Source organism: Branchiostoma floridae, chromosome 9, assembly GCF_000003815.2.
Source record: "Branchiostoma floridae strain S238N-H82 chromosome 9, Bfl_VNyyK, whole genome shotgun sequence".
Classification (NCBI taxonomy): Eukaryota; Metazoa; Chordata; class Leptocardii; order Amphioxiformes; family Branchiostomatidae; genus Branchiostoma; species Branchiostoma floridae.
The window spans coordinates 18,846,580-18,867,076 of NC_049987.1; the positions used below are offsets into that span (position 1 = coordinate 18,846,580).

Consider the following 20,497-nt stretch of genomic DNA (forward strand, 5'->3'; position numbering starts at 1 on the left):
GCCTGCATATTATAATTGGCATCTTATGTTTCGAAAAAAGGTAAATACGGACCTATATTTAGCTGGGAAAGGCAAACATATACTTTACTCTAGATAGTATTGGGGTATCGTGAACAATGAATCGTACTGTATCGAAGGCAAAGCCTGACTATATAGTAGTCACAAAAACTGTTTAGAAGCCATCATTAAGAAAGAACAATAAACTGTCCATACCTCGTCGCCGGTTAATTCGATGAGAACTTTTCCTTTGCGGTCATGGATGAGAACCTGGTATAATGATAAATGCGTTTATCAGCCTTTAAATTAGATTAGATTAGATAATATTAGATTAGATTAGATTAGATTAGATTAGATTAGATTAGATTAGATTAGACGATATATCTCATGCAACATTTTTTGAATATGAAAAATGCAAAGCGAAGTTATGTAACACTTTTACATTACCTTTCCGGTTCCGTCGTAGGTTGGGGAACTCGCCACAGTCTCTAACTCTTCCTTGCTGAAGAAATGGCCCTTCCCTACTTGAACAGCTGTAAAAAGAAGCGCACCATCTTTATTAAATGTTAAAAGCTAACATACAATCGAACGACACCAAATGAAAACAACCACATAGCCAATTCAAACAACAAGTTTACGTTAAGTTGCTTAACTTAAGGTCAACCGTGCGCTTTTGTCAGAAACATGAAGCATTGTTTTAAACCAATTCAGAAGTTTGACATAACTCACTATTAAAGAATACCAAAAAAATTAATACATCTCATAAAAAATCTATAGATTCTAGATAGAATCTATTGTATAGACCTGATAAAAAAAAATCATCCTTTTAAAGACTGGCAAACTTTTATTGCCCAAGGGACCGTTGGATCTCCCCCCCTCTCATTTATGACCATTTACAACAGCAAAAAATGATCATTTTATTGATAGTCTATAGAGGCTGTAACTTAGAATAAAGCCGTATGTACCTTTAAATTCACTCCCACCGCTCGTAAATAGCGAACTAGATATGTACAAGTCTGAATGCGAGGCTAGGTGTAATTCTGAAATGCTCTCAAGAATTTTCCGGCTGTTTAAAGAGAAACTTTCTCGATAGCCTCAGGCTCTTAAATAGCTCGAAGGCGCACTAGCCTAGTAGCCAGCCTCATGCACCTTGGATTCGCTCCCCGTGGTCTTGGAAATCGGACTAAATATTTGCAAGGCTGAATGCGAGGCTAGATGTAATTCTTGAATTCTCTCCAGAATTTGCCGGAATAGCTGTTTAGAGAGAAACTTCCTGGATAGCCTCAGGTTTCTTTGATAGTTCGCAGGGGCTCTAGCCTCGTATCCAGCCTTGTCTACCTTTGACTCGCTCCCGGCCCGCTCTTGGAGAGCGTACCAAAACTGTACAAGGCTGGGTGTGAGGCTAGTTCTAATTCTCCAAGTCCCTCAAAAATGTGCCGAAATAGCTGATAAAAAAGAGAAACTTCCGGAATAGCCCCAGGTTTCGTGACAGCTGCTACGATATCTTAGGGGATCACTGCAATGTTGGTGAACTACCCAATATTTACAGTTTCACTTCAAGTCGTCTTAATCTGAGGTCCGCAAGGATGCCAGGTATGTGGCATCGATGTCAGTAGATGTAAGTTTTGTTTTGAGGGACGTTCCTTTGACTGGAAATGGAGAAGTCGCTTTAAAGAAAAACGCAAGCAGGGCGGGCTCTCATATATTCAAAATGATGGCCACAGAAACTTTTTTTCAAAGATATTGCAAGCCTCATTACCTTCGCCAAGAAGATTATGTTTTCGGAAGCCTTTGTATGTGTCGGGGGCGGTGTATATTAGACCTGGAAGGTCTTGATGAGACCTGGAAACGATTAGTGGAACTTCCTGGGTTTGATACCTCGTTTGTTATAGCTTCATCATTCAGCAAAATATTCTATAAGGCCAAAACTTTAAGAGTTATTAGTGTAGACATACATTGGGGCAATGGGTAATGATATCGTCTCTTTCCATTCCTCTATCGATGACGTATTTTTTTTAACACAGGGTACTACCCACTACAGTAAACTTATGTTTTAAACACTATACGTGACGTACTAGGAAAACGATGGTTCATTGTGCACTCTTATATTCTATATCTACGACTATACAGTAACGCAAGTTTTAGATTTCACTTTATGCCTCTAAAAACTGGGGCTAGATTGTTGCAAAGGTATCGAGAGACTGCATTCTCACTGAAATGCGGCACGATGGCGGCCTCACTGCGTCCTGAATTGGATTTGAGTTATCCTTGAGTTTATAATGGGAATATCGAGCAAATATCCAAGTATGACCAAACGGGCAACAAAACATAGTTTCCAAGCAGAGGTTAAGGGGGGAAATTGTGACCTTTTCCTTTTCCTATCAGCTGCCACCGCCCCCCACCCCCATCAACCTCTGCTTGGAGAGTAACAAAACCCTCAAAACGTAGAAAGATTCATTTTAATCTATAAAATCCGTTGAGCGATTTATAAAATCTCCTGGCCGCTAGGAGGTCGCAATCGTGCCGCAGTCAGTCAGTCACTGTAGTACTACTATACTATTAGTAGATATAATATCAAAACAGTGAACTGTATTTCCAATCTCTCAGTATTAACCGCGGTAGACATATTCAGAACACATGACCAACAGGTTTCACCAGGACCTTGTCCTGATATATACACCACAAGTGTTATTAATCCCTTCACCTTGACTCCTACCACATCTACCCAGCGGGTCAACACAAACGTTTCAAAAGCACAGCTTGAAACAGCTTCACTGGGGGCCAGAAAGGATAGGGTAGCTAGCGAGTTTGTACGGGGACCCAAGGTAGTCAGCCCGCCGATCTCACATTAGCGCTCCGGGAGTTTAAGCCCGAAGGAGTTATCGCTACAGGTGGACCTCCTTCGGGCTTAAAAATCCCCCGAGCGCTAATAGGAGATCAGTGGGCCTGATTGTCTTGGGCGACCGAATAAACTGTCCTAGCTGCCCGATCCCGGCTGGCACCCAGGGTAGAAACAGCGGGATCTAATCTCAGAGTCTTGGAATGTTGGGAGCTCCTTCCTTGATCTTCCTTCCATGGCTTGTTATGTAACCTAAGACGACCTTTATTCTGAACCTGACCTAGAGTTCTAGACCCCTATGTCAAGACTAAGGTCATGGCATAAACTTTGACCAGAGGGACATTATGTGATGCCTTGATGCGATAATTATCTGTTGTCTCATTTAGTTCAATGGCACAAAATAAGTTGCAGGTTTGAGAAACTCTCATATGTTACATTTGTAGCAACACTACGGGGACTTCCATAACTAACCAGAGGTCGTGGCATAACTTTGACAAGAGGGGCCTTCTGTGATGCCTTGATGCGATAATTATCTGTTGTCTCATTTAGTTCAATGGCACAAAATAAGTTGCAGGTTTGAGAAACTCTCATATGTTACATTTGTAGCAACACTACGGGGACTTCCATAACTAACCAGACAGAGGTCGTGGCATAAACTTTGACCAGAGGGGCCTTCAGTGATCTCTTGATGTGATAATTATCTGTTGTCTCATTTGGTTTAATGTCATCAAATACGTTGCGGTTTCAATTCAGCAAAATCCATATGTTGCACTTACAACAATACTACAGGGACTTTCCTTGGCTAACCAAAGGTTATTACATAAACTAGGGCCAGAGGCTCAGATGTAATAATTATCTGTTGTCTAATTAAGATCAATGTAACAAGACAAGTTGCAGGTTTCAGAAATATGTCATCTCTATCTTACAAAATTATGTTGCAGCAATACTACAGGGCTTCTCCTAACTAACCAGAAGTCATGGCATAAACTCAGGCCGGATGGTACAGGTTTCATAAAATTCGTGTTGCACTTACGGTAATAATAAGAGGACTTTCCAAAACTAACCATATGTTATGGCATAACCTTGGGCGCCTTCCGAGATGCCCTGATGTAGTAATTATCCGTTGTCTGGTTTATTTCAATGTCACAAAATATGTTACAGGTTTCAGAAAATTCAATGCCTATTATATGTTGCACATACACCAATACTACGGGGACTTCCATTACTAACCAGAGATCATGGCATAAACTTGAACCAGAGGGGACTTTCGAGATGTCCTGATGTGATGGTAACAGATTTCAGAAATATTTCATGTCTTTTATATGTTGCATTTACAACAATGCCAAGGGGAACAAAGGCTTAACTAAGGTCACGGCATAAATTCTGACTCAAGGGGCATTCCGAGATGCCCTGTGATATTTATCTGTTTTCTCATTTAGTCCAGACAAATTCCAGGTTTCGGAAAAAATAAATTGCCTATTATATGTTACACTTACAACAATAGCACGGGACTATGAAATATTCTATCCTTTATGTCCAATAATGTTTTTCTCAACAGCCAGTTTTTGGTAACTGAATTATTTTGAAAAGAGCATTTCAATTCAGACAGTCGTCATAGCTATATGGGAACATCAATATGGCGGCGGACGCAGCTACGTGTATCTTTATTTGTTGAATCGTATGAGTTCTAGAGAACAAAGCAAGTAAAACTAAAATGTTTCGTAGCGCACTTTTCGAACCCCACGTCTTAAATCATCATCCTACAAGAGCTCTAAATATTGCAGTCTGTCAAATATCGTCATTATCAAGTTCAACCAAAAAAAAGAAGAACCTTAGATTTACAATGTTTCCTTTACCTTTACTGGAATCATATGTTTCTAAACGTAAAATCATAACAGAATCGGATATTAGGATCATTTGGAGCTCAACAAACTGGTCAACTAAGTTGCAGCCATCTTCGTTGTGCCATTTGAAAAAAATTCCCTACCGTCAGAACAGGAGCGGAAACCGTTAAAACTGTTAATTGCCATCCCCATTTGTAAAATGTTCAAATTACGTGGATCAGTATGAGAAGACTTCAGACCGTTGGACTACATGGTAATGTTATTTTGGCATTCGGCATTTGGTACTACTGGTCAGCTGCTTACGACTTTCGTCATTCGCCGGGCATACATACAGACTGACAAGGATTAAAGCAGTGGAAAGATAGTATGTTGTGGTCTGTATCGCATTAGGCAGAGTAGCCCAAGGAAAGACCAAGGTCTTCAATTCAAGAAGCAGACGACAAGGCTATGCCAAAGGGCACAAACCCCATCGTCTTGAGTTATCCTATGTTACAAACATGCTGAGTAGAATTTGACATTTAACTTCAAGATTTTGATGATAATTAGTGATAATGACTTAAATCTTCTCTACGAGATGGTATTTTTTGACGGGTTTGATCAAAGAAAGGCCATTTGACCACTTCTAGGCAATGAGTTAAGATGATGGATTGTGAAAACTATTATGCAAATGCCTATCAATGAACACTGGTTCTGAAGGCTTGAATATTGTATACAAGAGTTGTCATCAGTACAGTTCTATAATTTGACAGTCCGAGGGAAAAACCTGTTGCTGAAGAATGACTTTGAGACTGGTAATTGGACAGTGTCACAGTGTGACCTACAGGAAGCCTTAGTGTTACGCTAAAAGAGAGACATAGCGAGACAAGAAGCATCATGAGATCATCATGAGCAATGACCATAGAAGTAACTATAGAAAAGAGACAGAGAGGCAACGTCTCGCCTTAGACCCCTTCCTTCAAGCTTCAAAAGCCTCCAGATTGGGAGAAAATATTCATGGAAAAGAGGGCTTTTCAAGAACTTTAAGTGGTACCCTGCCCTTAGCAACGCTGGCGTTTGCACTAGGGCACGCGGTTTATTGGGTATTCTTGAAGCAGAAGTTGGGTCGGGGAGACGGTAGTGACTTGGAATTCTTACTGCTCCCTATCATCCCTATCGGAGGAAGCGGGACGAACCCGACTCGACCTGACCTCTGCTTGGAGAATATTTATTAGGTTCCATTTGCCGCCAAACAGCTGTTCTCCAGTGATAGACGATAGAAACCTACTTCAACAGACGTTTTGTACTGAGAGCTATAGATTACCAACAGTCTGACCTACAAAATCTACAAACTGCTTATGGTACCTTCCATTACAAGTATAAGAGTCCACAACTTTTAGTAATCTATAATTTGGTGTGACGGCGGAAAGAAACCGACTTCTCTATATAGCTATCAACACAGAAAAAAAAGAGAATTCTTTTATCTTGAACAAGCAGACGCACGGACAGGTCGTTCAGGGGTCGCACAGGGATCCCTCATGCAGAAACAGTATCTGCGCCAAAGAATTTTTACTGAGAATGAACCAGTTGCTGTACCGTATCTTGGTATGTCGGATTCAGACAGCTAAATCCTCATTGATTGAGAAGTCTGTTGGAAATGCCCAATCTGTGCACAGGAAAAAAAACTAGGAAACCACAGCCCATTCGTAAGACGTTGCAATGAGTCCTTAACTGGTCCGGCACCTAGAATCTTGATGAACAATACCACGAATCCAAAATTAAAGAATTAGAAAAAGTCCTAATCCTGTTAATCTACAAACTAAAGTGCTAATATGTGTACCAATAATTACCAGACTGCGCTCCTATTCGACTAGTTTTCACAGTGACTACTCTCTATTTCTTCGCAGCCAGGTGCTGAATTGCGAGAAGCTTACAATAGGCGGGGCTAAGTCGCAAGTGTCCGGAGCGGCTGCCATTCGGCACTAACTCAGATGACCTCAATATTGGCCCTGGTGTGGACATATGACTGTAGGTTTTGAACCACTCACACCGGAAAAGACCTCTACTATTTTCGATTAATGTTGTGGGTTCTTCGAGGAGCAGTTCTCTTCAAACACGGGACCTATATTTAACGTCCTTATCCGAGAGATGGCCCTAACCGAATCTAGGTGCTCAATTCCACCAGAGTGAAGTGGGGAAAGTCGTAAGGGTACAAGATCAGCGGTGGCATATCAATAGCTTCAAACCAAGGACCTCTGGGTTATGGGCCAAACACACGGCCGTTGAGCCACACGATCCCATTAAATGACAGTAACACTGAATGGCGGAGCTTTAACGGCGGGAGCCCAAAAGTGTGGTTCCGTGAGAAAATTACGAAGAGGCAACAGACTCTACGGCTACAACACTCCATGAAGCAAATGACTAACTAACTCAATGCATTAGCCGGGCAATGACCATTGTCAGAGCTACTGAGCAAATGTGGAAGGGTACCTTACAGCTGTGTTGAGTTAAAGACAATTTTAACGTAATCTACAGGAAGATCAGGACTACGCACCAAGGATAGGCTGGCGATAGATCGTGTGATACATGAAAGACCAACTACACTGCCAGTGAAAATTTACGACTGATTCAAATCAAATTAAAACTTATTATAAATCAAAATGGTAGTAATATGCTTGTACACTACTGTATTAAGTAAATAGATTTTGTTAGTTTACTGTTTCCTGCTACTTGTTTGTCATATTGTTTCGTCTTTCATTGTAGTACTTTTATTATTGTTTCTTATATTGTTTCTTTTATCATTGTGATTGTTATATTCTATGTTGGTTACGTAGATATGGACATATCCTGTCTGAAAGCAAAGAATAAAGTCCCAAAGTTCACTGCTACTGCTATGCATGTGAATCGGCTGCAGTTCACGTGACCTCCGCTGAGCGTCAAATAAAAGGGAACGAGCCATTCTCACACACTTATCACATTGCACCCTGAAGTCTAGCATTCTTGTTTTGGACCTTCTTACTGTAATTTACACATTACTATGAACTTGGAAGCGTCGACTTCCTAAGGTATGTCAACCCCCATAGGCGAAATACTGTAGCCCGCTGCCCCAACCAATCAGGAAACCAACAAGTTGTTACGTCACGAGGATGAAACGCCCAGACTATATGCGTTATGTATACATGAATACTTCTATATATAAAAGGTCTGGACTTCGTCTGGGACAACTTTATCAAGTGTGGATATGAAAACATATGGAAAGCATTTCTTACTTCGTCATGGTTCAGTAGACTGAACTCACGTCCTGACATACACCACGCGGGTACAATACCAGACTATATACGGTTTGCCCTATCTTTGAACCAATCTCCGTCTGAACTTGTCATCCTTTTATGTTGCTGCGTGCATTCTTGATTTTTGTGTTGCCGTTTTTGTTTGTCCACGCGTGCATTGGTATCAACAAAATGGGTGAAAAGCTAACCAGAAAGGTAGTAAGCAAGCAAATACATCTATACCTGCACACGGCCTCGCCTAACGAACTATTGCTCTGTTTATTCTCACTCAAAAGAGAAAGAGTGTGGAAGAGTAAGGGCACTACAGCAGGACTTCGTATCTTTTGTCCTGGACATGCTGCGGTCTTGCTTAGTTGTCCAGAATCTCAGCTATATCCGACCAGAGTGATGCAATGCAGTCTAGGACAAGGCCAAGGAACAGCGCCTTAAGCTTTTGGAACGACTTCAAGAAGTTTAACCATCACAGCTTGAGCTACCTTTCAATCATACGTTTCTACCAATAAAACTCCTGGAGTTTTCAACAAGGAGCTTACAATGATTTAAAAGATAGTCATTTTACAATGCAGCGGTCAAATCATGTGACACAAAGTTCGTGGAAACAGCATACACTTATTAGCTGTCTGAAACGGAAACAAGTCGCCTGTTCAAATCTAGCAATAGTGATGAAAGAAAGAAAGAAATCTTATTAATTTTTTGGCGTCCAACTAAAGAATTTACAGACGTTACGTTCTAATTGAATAATCTAAGGAAACTCTACACTACAGCTTGAAAGGTAGGCTGGGTGCCATCCTATTTTGTTTGTAATTGCCGGGGCTCTAGGGTCTATTGAGTGTGTGCCCCCGGGTAAAGTAAACAGGATGACATCTACTTGACACTTTTGCCAAGACAGAGGGGGCAACAACCTAGTTGGCACAGTAAGGTGTAACGTTAACACTCAATTATACCATAAGACCAGGAGTTCCAAAATTATATCTAGTTGCTTGACGCGTTTGCCAAGACAGAGCCGAGGTAGCAACAACCTAGTTGGCAAACTAAGGTGTAAAAGACCAGTGTGGTATAATTGAAGTCCAAAATTATATCTATTTGCTTGACGCGTTTGCCAAGACAGAGGGGTCACTAGCACAGTTGGCACTAGCCTGGTAACCAGCCGTATTATAGCTCCCGAGTCTCTTCTATCCTTTCCTTTGGAGTATCATTACGTGGATTTCTATTAACCTTACATCGACGTACAGACCAGTAATTTGTGATCTAATAAAAACGGTGTTATCAACGCCTTCTCGAGAGTGCCTTGTACACATTGATATCTGAAGTGACCATATGTCTCGGGGAAAACGGATTCTGCGTTCTTCTATGTGACCAATTATTTTACCTGGTGGCATACGGAGCTTCGCGATTGTAATCACGCATATGCAGCGAATGCGTTGTGGGTAATATGTCAAAGAAAAGGGCCCCTGAGATATAAACAAACACGTTTGTACATCGTTATGCAAATTGAGACAATGGTCTAGACAAAAGCTTACAAGTTAGGGGCCTTCACATTTGACATATTACCCGCAATGCAGTTTGGGACGCATGCGCTCCTACATTAGATTTTGTGAACCTCCTTATCATACGATCTGGAGTTACATGTTAGGGAGCTTCACCTCTGAAATATTACACACAACACACCTTGCTGCGCATGCGTATTTGCTACCGTGAACCTCCTTATTTTGAAGTTTGGAGTAACAATTCATTGGGCTTCGGCTTTAATTCTTGATTACCTACAATGCAGTTTGCTGCGCATGCATACTTGCAACCGTGATGCTCCTTATTATGGCATGCATGAGTCGGCGTTACATTTTACGGTGCTACGGCTTAGACATATTACCCACAATACAATTCACTGCGCATGAATACTTGCAATCGTGATCCCCCTTATTGAGAGTTGGCGTTTCATTTTAGAAAGCTTCGCCTTTGACACATGATTACCTACAATGCAATTCAGAGCGTATGCATACTTGCAACCGTGAACCTCATGTTGAGTAGAGTCGACGTTAAATTTAAGGCAGCTTCAACTTTGACATATTACCCACAATGCAATCCGCTGTGCACCTCCCTATTATAAATGGTGATGCTAGATATGCAGTAAAATGTTGTTTTTAGATATCTATTGCAAGTTGGCAAGTCGTTTAACTAACTACCATGAAAACAGAGGAAATCCTCAGCATCATTAGAAGTGCTCATACGGCGGAGGGAAATTGTGACTAACGACCAGATGTGAACCGTTCTGATGACCGATGACAGTTTGGACATCTGGTAAAGAACACCGCCCAGGGCAAGTCTACCTAGCGCGGCGGGCAGTCTGGATGGGGTTCTGATTTGATTTGTTTTCTGGCCTTCGCCAAGAAGGTTATGTTTTCGGTAATTTTCGTATATGTCTATGACTGTGTTCTAACTTGAAAGTTCATCGGCGTTGCGACAAAAAATATAATTACTATAGCATCTGGATATGATTTTGGAAACGGTCAGACATTTCAGACAGCCATCCGGTGTCTTTCGTCAATGACACTACTGACCGTTTCCAAAATCATATCCAGCAGCTTGAGTAACTGCTTTATGGCGTACTTTATTACCTGGGTGTCTAACCTTCATCGATTCATCCGTGTTAGTGTGGCTATGTTTATCTGTATGTGGACTGCTAGCACAACTTCAGAAGCTGTGGATGGATGCTGATGATATTTAGGGCCATTTAGAAGGTTGGTAGGGGTCGGGAAAACGATGGTCAAGTTCGATAATGGATCCTCTAGCGACTTTCCACGGTACCGCAGCGAAACTTCGGGTCACGATATCTGGACAGATGTAGATAGCTATTGTTTGTATATCATATGACAATGACTGGCAACAAAGGCAAAATATATTAGAATTGCATCTAATCTTTATAAATTGACCAACGGAAAAAATGTATTTATGACGACACGTGCGGACGGAAATAAAGATTGAAATACAAGACTAGCACGTGCATAAGGAAAAAATATCCCACATATGCCCAGACAAAATAGCTAAAGGCAGTAGACTATTAAGGAGTTTGGACTTGGGCCAAACAACAAGTGGCTGGGATAGACATCATTGGCACACGTTCAATGTCACGTTTATATAGCCGACTCCTAACACGTAAGGCGACATGTCGGGGCCAGACTTAACCCACTTTTACACGCATTGTCGACTGACAATGACTGGAGGAGTATATAATGGAAAAAGGGCCAAGATCAAAGTCGTTTGGCGGGTAGCTGTGAGTGAAGACAGCGCCTGTCACCACCAGTGTCGCATCTGCCAATCAATTATGCTAATTAGTTTTCCTAACCAACGAACACGGTGCCCATTACGTAACGATGATTGAAATCTAACGTCCCCCAAGGGACTCGTTATTGCAATGTTGAGACTAGAGGGTTGCTGTGAGTGAAGACACAGCCTGTCACCACCATTGTCGCATCTGTCAATCAACCTAAACTAATTATGCTAATAAACTTTTCTAACCAATGGGCACGGTGCTCATTACGTAACCATGATTGAAACCGAACGTCCCCCAAGGGGCTCGTTATTGCAATGTTGAGACTGGGGGGTTGAGCTTGGATGGCAAAAACAACATACACTGCGAAACCCGGGAGCACCACCCAACGATTTACGTCCTTTGACGATGGGTCACTCCACTCTGTTATTTTGCCACGCGGGTGGGAAGGGGGTAGGGTCGAGTTGGAACGAAAGGTTCCAGAAGCGGCACAACAAAGAGGGCAATCCTGAGACGAAATAGGCGCCAAATAGGCTTAGCTCTTGGGACACAATAGAACACAATACGGTCCTCAACACATGATGGGAATGAACTGTGGTGACCCCGTCTCCAATTTAGCGATGCTAGCCTTACGAATATCTCCTTGGTGAAAAGTGTATAGGGCCATACTTTACAGAGTATACACCACTAGAACCCATATAATATTCGCCAATGAGTACGTTGTCAACTCTAAGCAGGTGTCGCGAGAACAGATTCTGACGGCGTTTTCTGATTGGCTGGCGAACATAATTCAATCATGTGTCGTCCAGTCGGAATGTCCGTATTCCTCTTATTTTCAAGTACAATAGGACCGCCATCTTGGAATGGCGAAAATTTATTACCCCTTTTTTTGTTTTGTTTTCTTGAGTAGGTATAGGTCAATAGTTCAAGATCAAATACCACGTAGCCTGCGTATTCAATTAGGGGGTAGAAAATATATGGTTTCTTCTTGAAACCAATGACGTTATATATATAACATCCGTGTCGAAACCATGCGCGAATTGTTTTTAATCTTTAAAAAGATTCAAAATATACAGTTTTCGTTTGAAAAGTGTTAGACAGAGTGCATCGTCTTAATTTAACTGTGAGCCATTCTTACAATCTGAAATTCAGGCTTTCTTCCGACAGTTGCACAGTTGCTGTTCAAAACGTTTCAATAAAACGTAAGGCATTTGTTAGGTTCATAACCAGGCGTGTTTTGGGTGTCTCTTCTTCTTGCTGGGGGTCAGTCACCTATCCTATAAAGATGTCCGGTATCCAGACTATCTTCCATCAGTTGTACAGTTGTTCAAAAAGTTTCAAGGATACGTACAGCATTTGTTAGGATTATAACCTCGATACAAGACGTGTTTTGGAGGTCTCTTCTTCTTGCCGGAGGGTCATTCAGCTATCCTATAAAGATGTCTTGTATCAAGGCTATCTTAGAACAGTTGCATAGTTATTTTTCAAAAAAGTTTCAAGGATAACTACAGCATTTCTTAGGTTCATAACCTCGATACCAGACTTGTTTTGGAGATCTCTTCTTCTTGCCGGGGGTCATTCACCTACCCTTTAAAGATGTCTGGTATCCAGGCTATCTAGTTGGCTATGGGAACCCTCCAGACATGCCCTACTAAAGCACATACTAAGTTGACAGATGACACACGGCTGGGTCTAATTAGCGAGAAAAGGGCGGAAAATATATCTCAGGCTCAACTTCAGGCCATCCCCAAAACTCATTTATATTCAGCCTAGAAACGATTTAGCGAGTGAAGTTCACTCAAGAATATTTAGGAATCAATCAAGAACGTCCAGTGAGGATTTCAGTTTGCTTTGATGACGAATAAACAATGTTTTGGTAGAAAAGAAGGGGCGAATGTTGCAGGCAAAGAAAAGTGCAACCGTTTTCGGGACTCGGTTCTCCAGTAATAGGTTGGAAAATGTCCAAAACTGGCACGTTTGCACGAGACTGTTGTATTTTTAGCGCCCTGTTGGCTTGTGGTCACTATACGGTGAGTCTAGAGCTCTCTGGTGATGAGCTCAGGCCACTACGGTCAGTCTCCGGCCTTCCGAACGTACTGGCTAGACTGGACCTAACGCGAGCTGACCTGTCCAAGCATCAAAACGAATGAAAGTCTACTTTCTCCGAGAGATGCTAATCTCAAGCTACTATCCCCAAAGGAGGTCATTTTCTAAAGAGCTTCGCCCCATGAAAACCCCAGGCGCACTTGGGCAGTAACAATAGTGTACTGACCCACTGACCACTGGGTGATTTGCACGCTTGTAGTGGTCAGCGTGATTCTCTTCGGTCCAGTTCACTCTGACCACTCTTGTCATTTCGGCTAGAAAAGTATGGCCGTCTTACCAAAAATGATCTGTCTTCTTCAACTCTTACAGACGCTAGTTTCATATTGCGACGTTATAGTAATAAACAAAAACAGACGGTTTGATATGTTTGGTTTCAAAGATTTTAGAAGAGTTTTCTACTACTGAGATAATGTGAGTGAGTTGAGCTCGGATTTTCTAACCGACGGATTACAGACACAGCATGACCAAAGCTAGGTCCTTTTAGTACGAAGAAAAGTATGCCTTAATTGACATATTTGACCAGTCACATATCCAGACGAAAGTATTACAGACCTCGCTACAAACAGCAGTGTTTAAAATCTAGCGACATTCTTTTGATTTCTACTGGCAGAAAATGATGGGGGCAGAGCGACAATGAAAGGGCATTTGTGCCGCCTGTTAAATCACGACAAAACTTAATCAACCTTGACGGTTCTGATGATGCAAGACTACACAAACAAAAAGGGAAACTTTCTGATACGAGACAGACGTACTAACCTTTTTAAACCTTTTTACAGTACGTCCTTAGAAACCACAAGGTTTTATAGGAAAGTTCACATACCAAGAATGTCTGTAGGTAGGGGAGGTGGCGCTTCCTTCGCTGCCGCGACGCCCTCTGAAGAAAAAGTACAACAAAAACTGTGAATCACTTGCTGGTATCCTCTACTTCAGGTATAGATCAACGTAGAGATCGTAAACTTTCATTTATGCGTGTGATATTAAGGACTCAAGACTTATGAACAACAGTTAAGTCTTGATTCTACATCGTCATATTTTGATTGAGTGTTTTTCAGAGACGCACAGAGCAAGGACTATGCCACGTACCGCTATACAGGAGACAAAAGAAGAAGAGAGAAAGAGCTTTGTGGATGACGACTTACCGGGATCTTGTCGACTGTCCTCTTTCAGTCCGAAGCTCCACTCGCTCTGAAACGTAAGAGTGAGCAGTACGAGCGTTACCGTGAGGTACTTTGCAGGCAGCATGGCGAGACGCCAAGAAAAAGTATCTCTAGCTGTGTGTAGGAGAGCCTGGCAAGCACAGACGAGCTCTTTCTGGGGGAAGCTACCCAAGAACCAACCGGCAGGGACTGACGAGAAGGCGGTTTTAATTACCAACAGCCTTCGCTACTAGCTACGGGGCCGGTATAGGGGGAGCACTTGGGTTTAAATCATCATACACAAGAGGGAGGGAATGTTGTTATAAGAGTGTACACATGGGGGAAATATACGATATTTATCTCTTGTTGTGATATGATGTTTTTGGACACGGCGTTTGTTTACGAGAAGCGTTAGGGAGGGTAGGATGGTCAAGTGATTGCAGGGGGTCTTAGGTGTCCTGTTGCATTGGTATTCAGGGCAACTGATACATACATGCCATGGGACACACACGACTGACTGAAAATGTCATCTGCTCTCCAAACCACCGGGGGAAGTCCGGTCTAGACAACATGAGGATTTCTCCTTTTTTTGGCGAAGGTGGGATCTAGGTAAATATCAAAGGTGATGAAGATTACGGATGACATCAATCGGATTACTGTGGATAAACACAAGGGATTATCCCCTCACAAAAAAAACTATAGACTTGCTATGATCTAGTATACTGAATGTAACACAAGATTTATAAAGAAATGTGACAGTATACGAATTCCGTAAAGGTGTGTCTTTATAGGATCGTAAAGGGTCCGTAAAGCTCCAAATGAAAGGGATCATCATACTACTCCACTTCAGGAAAACGATCGAATTGCTATGATACTGAACGTCACACACAATTTATAAAGAAATGTGACAGTCTTATTTTCGTAAAGGATTGCTTTTATAGGATCATAGAGGGTCCGTAAAGTTCCAAATGAAGGAGGTTATTCCCTATCACCCAACTTCACGAAAACCACCGACTTTCTATGATCTAGTATACTGAACGTTACACACGATTTATAAAGAAATGGGACAGTCTACTTCCGTAAAGGAATGCTTTTAAACGATCGCAAAGGGTCCGTAAAGTCCCCCAATGAAAGGCGGACAGTAAAGGATCCGTAAAGTTCCTTCCACACGTCACCTATAGACGCTTTCGACGACGCCTCAAGTCAAGATAACATTCTTTACCGGTCTGGTACGCCCGTCGAGAGTTCACAACCTTGGCTTTGGGCTTACCCTCGATAACAACTAGACACCCCTTAATTATGCATCCTTCCAATTTCTTCACTCTAAGTCGACCATATTTCATGTCTTCAATCCAAAGATCCTTTTTTCACACAGTTTGGGTCAGAGTCGTACGCATTCTTTTGCGGTGTTACCATGACGAATTGGCTGCACTCAATCAGTCAGTGGCTCACAGGAGTTCGTATGCGTTCAGGATCTCCAAGCAGATGTCGGGTGGAAAGACGTGACTGGCGAGTTTGCCTTGTAGCTGTTGGGTTCGGTAGCTGTCAAAGGCAGTCAGAAAACGTTACGACCTTCTAACCTGACATCTGCTTGGAGATATAGAGACGTCGCACGTACACCACTTGGGTGATTTCTTTTGTTTGAGCAATAACGTATTTTGTCGAAAAAATTTAAGCACTTTTTAAGCTTTTCAGATTTCAAAGGGTGTTGCAAAATGTGATTTTTTTCATCTTACATTTCAGTCACTCACACAGCTTTGTCTGTAACTTGCCCCAAAATTGGCTATGCGTGTTTTTTAAAGAAATACGGTATCTAAAAACGTACGGTTTCACGCCAAACCATATACAGAGAATCTTTGTGCTCCTCAGACACCATCAATTAAAGATAAAGATACTACGGACATTGGATACGCGTTAGAAAGGGGATTGGGAATGGTCCACCCTAAATAATGCACCAAGCTTCGGAAGAAAAATGACAAACGAAACCATGTAAGACCGAACGACATGTTTGGAGAAAAATTGCGTTAAGTCCCCGTCACATACGTCGTCCGACAGGTGTATAATACGTCGTACGATGTATTTGCATAACGTCGTACGATTCTACAATATATCGTACGACACGGTATACGGTACGCCTTACGACATTTTTACGAACAGGACATCAACATATGGTCTGTGACAGCGGCTTAACGTCCAGCCAAAGACGTATAAATTTCTATAATAACCCAATCAAACAAGGAATCAATGTTCATCCATCCTTGCAGGGTGTATGTTGCTAAAGCACCCAACAGACATAGCCTGGTAACCATTCTCTCAGGCCGGCTTAGGGTTCCTTTACCGGTTCTAGTACCGGTAAACATTTCAATCTTTCCAACCGGCCTTTTTATAAGCTACTACCGCACAGTGACAGCAACCCCGTAGAATTACCCGGCCTGCGGTAATAAACTGGTCGGGTAGCAACACCCCCAGCACCGCAGAGGTACCGGGGGGCTCCCGATGGCATGGTTACCAGGCTTCACAGACATACACTAGACACAGCCGTATGACCCTTGCTCCACCTGCAGTGGATTATACCGTATGTTGACGGGGCCTGACCTGGATAGGGAGCCCGTGAACGCTGACACCGCCCCGGCAGCTCTTGGTCCGCAGTCTCCCCTTCTTGTTCACCTTCCAATTGGTCCCGTCTGGAGGGGAAAACCACAAGGCTAGGGTTAGATTTCCGGCTGGATTTATACTGAGACTCCGGGAGGAATTACACTGTCGTTGTAAATTAGGGTTGTGTACATAAACTCTGTACCTGTATACACCTTTCTCAAGCGGTGGCCGTGATAGATCAAAGACGAGGTCAATGAGGCAAACAGACAAAACATATTTCTAAAATCAATTTAGTTTTCCGCCAAACCACGCAAATTTACACAATATAAGGTCAAACAATACGTATTATAACTAGTAGTATGCACCGAAAGATTTAGCAATTTAGCGTATCGTAGACTGTTTGCCTCATTGACCTCGTTTTAGATCTATCATGGCCGCCTCATGAGAAAGGTGTATACCTGTTATATTATCATAGAAGCTCATCTGTGTTGGTAGTAATCAAAGTATACGTACAATGCTAAACTTTCTTCCAACTTAAAGGTATACACGGATCAAATTTTCAACGACCACTGTCGTCTAGCCTTCTTTAGGCGGTAGGCGTTATAAACTTCCTGGCATATTTGACCAATTGCTGACGTTACGTATCCGCATGGTCACGTGTTGAAACGATCACGTGTCTGTAACTCTCGCGAGTTTACGTTCTAAAGCTATTGGTCATCAGTATTGATCCTGAAGAAGGCGACAGTGGTCGTTAAAAGTTTCATCAGTGTCTACCTTTGTGTTTGTGTTTGTGTTGGAAGAAAGTGTATCATTGTACTACCTGTTATATTGTTCAGGTACAATGTATTTCATCCCGGTTTTTTTTAAACTAGATCTCTTTTACATATCAATTCACAGCTAGGATATCAAAACTACCAAGATTTCTCCAGTGTCACTGACGAAAAATAACGGATGTTGTTTGAAACGTCTAACCGTTTCCAAAAGCATATCCAGTTGCTTTTTGGCTTAATGCATTTCATTTTCCATACATAGTCGTAAGGCCGTTGGAATGCTTATTCCCGCTAAGAAGAGCACGTGTATCGGGTGATTAGTGGATGTGATAATATATCCCGACAGAAGGAGTCAGACACAGATAGAAGCTCCACGGGTGTCGCGGTGGGAATCACTGCAATCATTGCTGGTCTAAAGAGTCCAAGTGTTGGGTCTGGGGACAAATAATTTAATTACTGACTGGAATGCTTCATCTCAGTCGACAGTCGCCACAAAAAATGGAATGTTTTTAGGTTTGTTTTTGACGGTTTTTGTTAAGATGTGTTTTCTTTTTGGTTAGCATTTTTATTTTTTTTGGATTTGATTGCTTTTGCTGTATTCCGTTGCTCAAGTTATGTTTTCCGTTGTTTTGCTTGTTGTTGTTTTTTAGTTGTTTCTATTGTGTTTTAGCTGTTTTTATTTTTTTGTTTTCGGTTGTTTTTATCATTTTCTGTTGTTCCCCTGTTTCGTTTTAGATTAAGAACGATTCCAGATGAGACTTTGAGACTTTATTTGATTTGTTGTACCGGTTTGTTTGCGGTTGTTTTTAATTATTTGTTTGGTAATAATTGAGACAGTTTTTAATCCTTCCATCCATCCCAATACCAACACAGCTCTAAATCCGACTTAACGGATTATAACCAATGAGGTTAAACATACCTTAGTGTAAAAGGTCCCTTCGCGTGAAAGTCTTATAGCACTTTACCTTACCTCTTTTGCTGAGTTTGTTATCATATTTGTTTTCTTGCTTATTTTGCTGTTGTTGCTTTTCTGTTAAACCTGTAAACCAATTTTGTCTATGTCATCAATTGCCCACACACAAGTCGCGGCCCTTGCCCCTAAAAATCTAAAAGGTGACAGTTGATTGACAGCCAATTAACATCATGGAGAACCCAACATGGGGTCATTTCATCATGGAAGGTACATTGACATTGCGAAACGGTCATTTTAACACCTGTAGGTAAAGATTAAAAACATGTGAATGGGTGCAAGAAAGCTATGGTCAAAGACAAAGTCTTTGTGCCTTACTTTAAGGTGGGTTCACACGTGCTTATATATTCAAGACGTCCGTATGAGGTCCGTGATTCTTAACCTCTATCAGGCTCAACAGGTCGCTAGAAAAATGTGTTTATATCTCTAGAATTTCTCCTATTTTTTCAGCGACCCGTGGAGCCTGGTAGACTCTAAGAAGTTCATACGGACCTCATACGGACTTGCATATATACACAAGTGTGAATCTGGCCTTATGGTTCGCGCACATGCGTCGTAGGCCGTCGCACGATTCTGATGTCACAGGATTTTTTCAACCAGATTGTGACAGCATCATTTGCCGACGAGGATGGGATACAGCAATTTCCGTTACGAGACAGTTGAATTTTCTACAACACATACAAGACCATCAAAGGAATATTCTCAGTCTGTGTGCTGATCGCACGACGATCGTACGATGATCGTACGACGATCGCACGACTTATATGAGCAGCCTTTTAGTCAGTAACACCGCAATATGAAGTATGTTTCTCATACAATAAGCTTGTTAACAGGTGTTTTGGCGTACCATGCAACCTAATGTCTCCATCATCAGACGTGTCCATTTACTCCCCGGGGGTGTTTTTATACGTGACAAGGTTGTGAGGTTAAGGGCGTGGTGTCACAGTCCATAATTCACAGGGCTCGCAAGTGTGTCCTCTCTTGACCGAACCTCACACCAAACGGCCACTTGAAACGATGCGTCAATTAAAGAAAGGGAAATGAGGACCGAAGTCCACGAGGAAACACATTCCAAGAAAGAAGTGAACCGTGTTGTCGAGACAGCCGTGAGCTGAGATTTGAGAAGCTGCATGCTTTTTTGGTGTATAGAGCTATTTTCTTTATTCAAGTTAGAAAACAGTATCTGTATCTGTATCTGTATATATATAGCCGGTATAACCGCCCTTCGTCGTAACACACCAGCTTCGAAGGACCCGTCACACCTAACTTCTGCACATCTATCTACAAGCGTTCTTTAAAACTACATGTATCCAGAGAGGATGCCCCTACTGTGCTTGGTGATCAGAAATTGCACTCTACGATAGGTCTGGGAAAATACGAATTTTTAAACACATCAATCCTAGGTTGGTAACCTAGTACAGACGAAGTGCTGGAGCACCAAAAATTGACAAACTTGTATTAGAGCCACCACTGTAAATGATTTGAGTTCGCGAGGATATAATTTCGCGGTAGTAGCGGAAAATTGAAACGAAGTGGGATGACCATACATGTAACAACATGTGTTGAACTGGATTATGGTGCATGAAGCAAGTGATACATTATAAGAAAAAGTTATCAGAGGCGCAAGTTCTATCCCCTACCTAAAAGGTGAGAAAACTCAACACAGCAAACCTTCAACTTAGCAGAAATCAGGATTTTGCAGTAGTAAG

General features: G+C 41.9%; 1 protein-coding gene across 5 annotated transcripts in view; it reads right to left on the reverse strand.

Annotated features, from left to right (window-relative positions):
• The window catches only part of LOC118422698 (integrin alpha-6-like), a 76,205-nt gene that overhangs the window by 22,829 nt on the left and 32,879 nt on the right, over positions 1-20,497 (reverse strand). For all 5 annotated transcript variants that reach the window (XM_035830398.1, XM_035830401.1, XM_035830397.1 and 2 more), the window contains 5 exons: positions 17,049-17,137; positions 14,457-14,502; positions 14,138-14,191; positions 445-530; positions 214-267 (listed from right to left, as the gene is read on the reverse strand). In XM_035830398.1, coding sequence (XP_035686291.1) covers positions 214-267; positions 445-530; positions 14,138-14,191; positions 14,457-14,502; positions 17,049-17,137 — 329 coding nt within the window. The remainder of the gene's footprint in view (positions 1-213; positions 268-444; positions 531-14,137; positions 14,192-14,456; positions 14,503-17,048; positions 17,138-20,497) is intronic.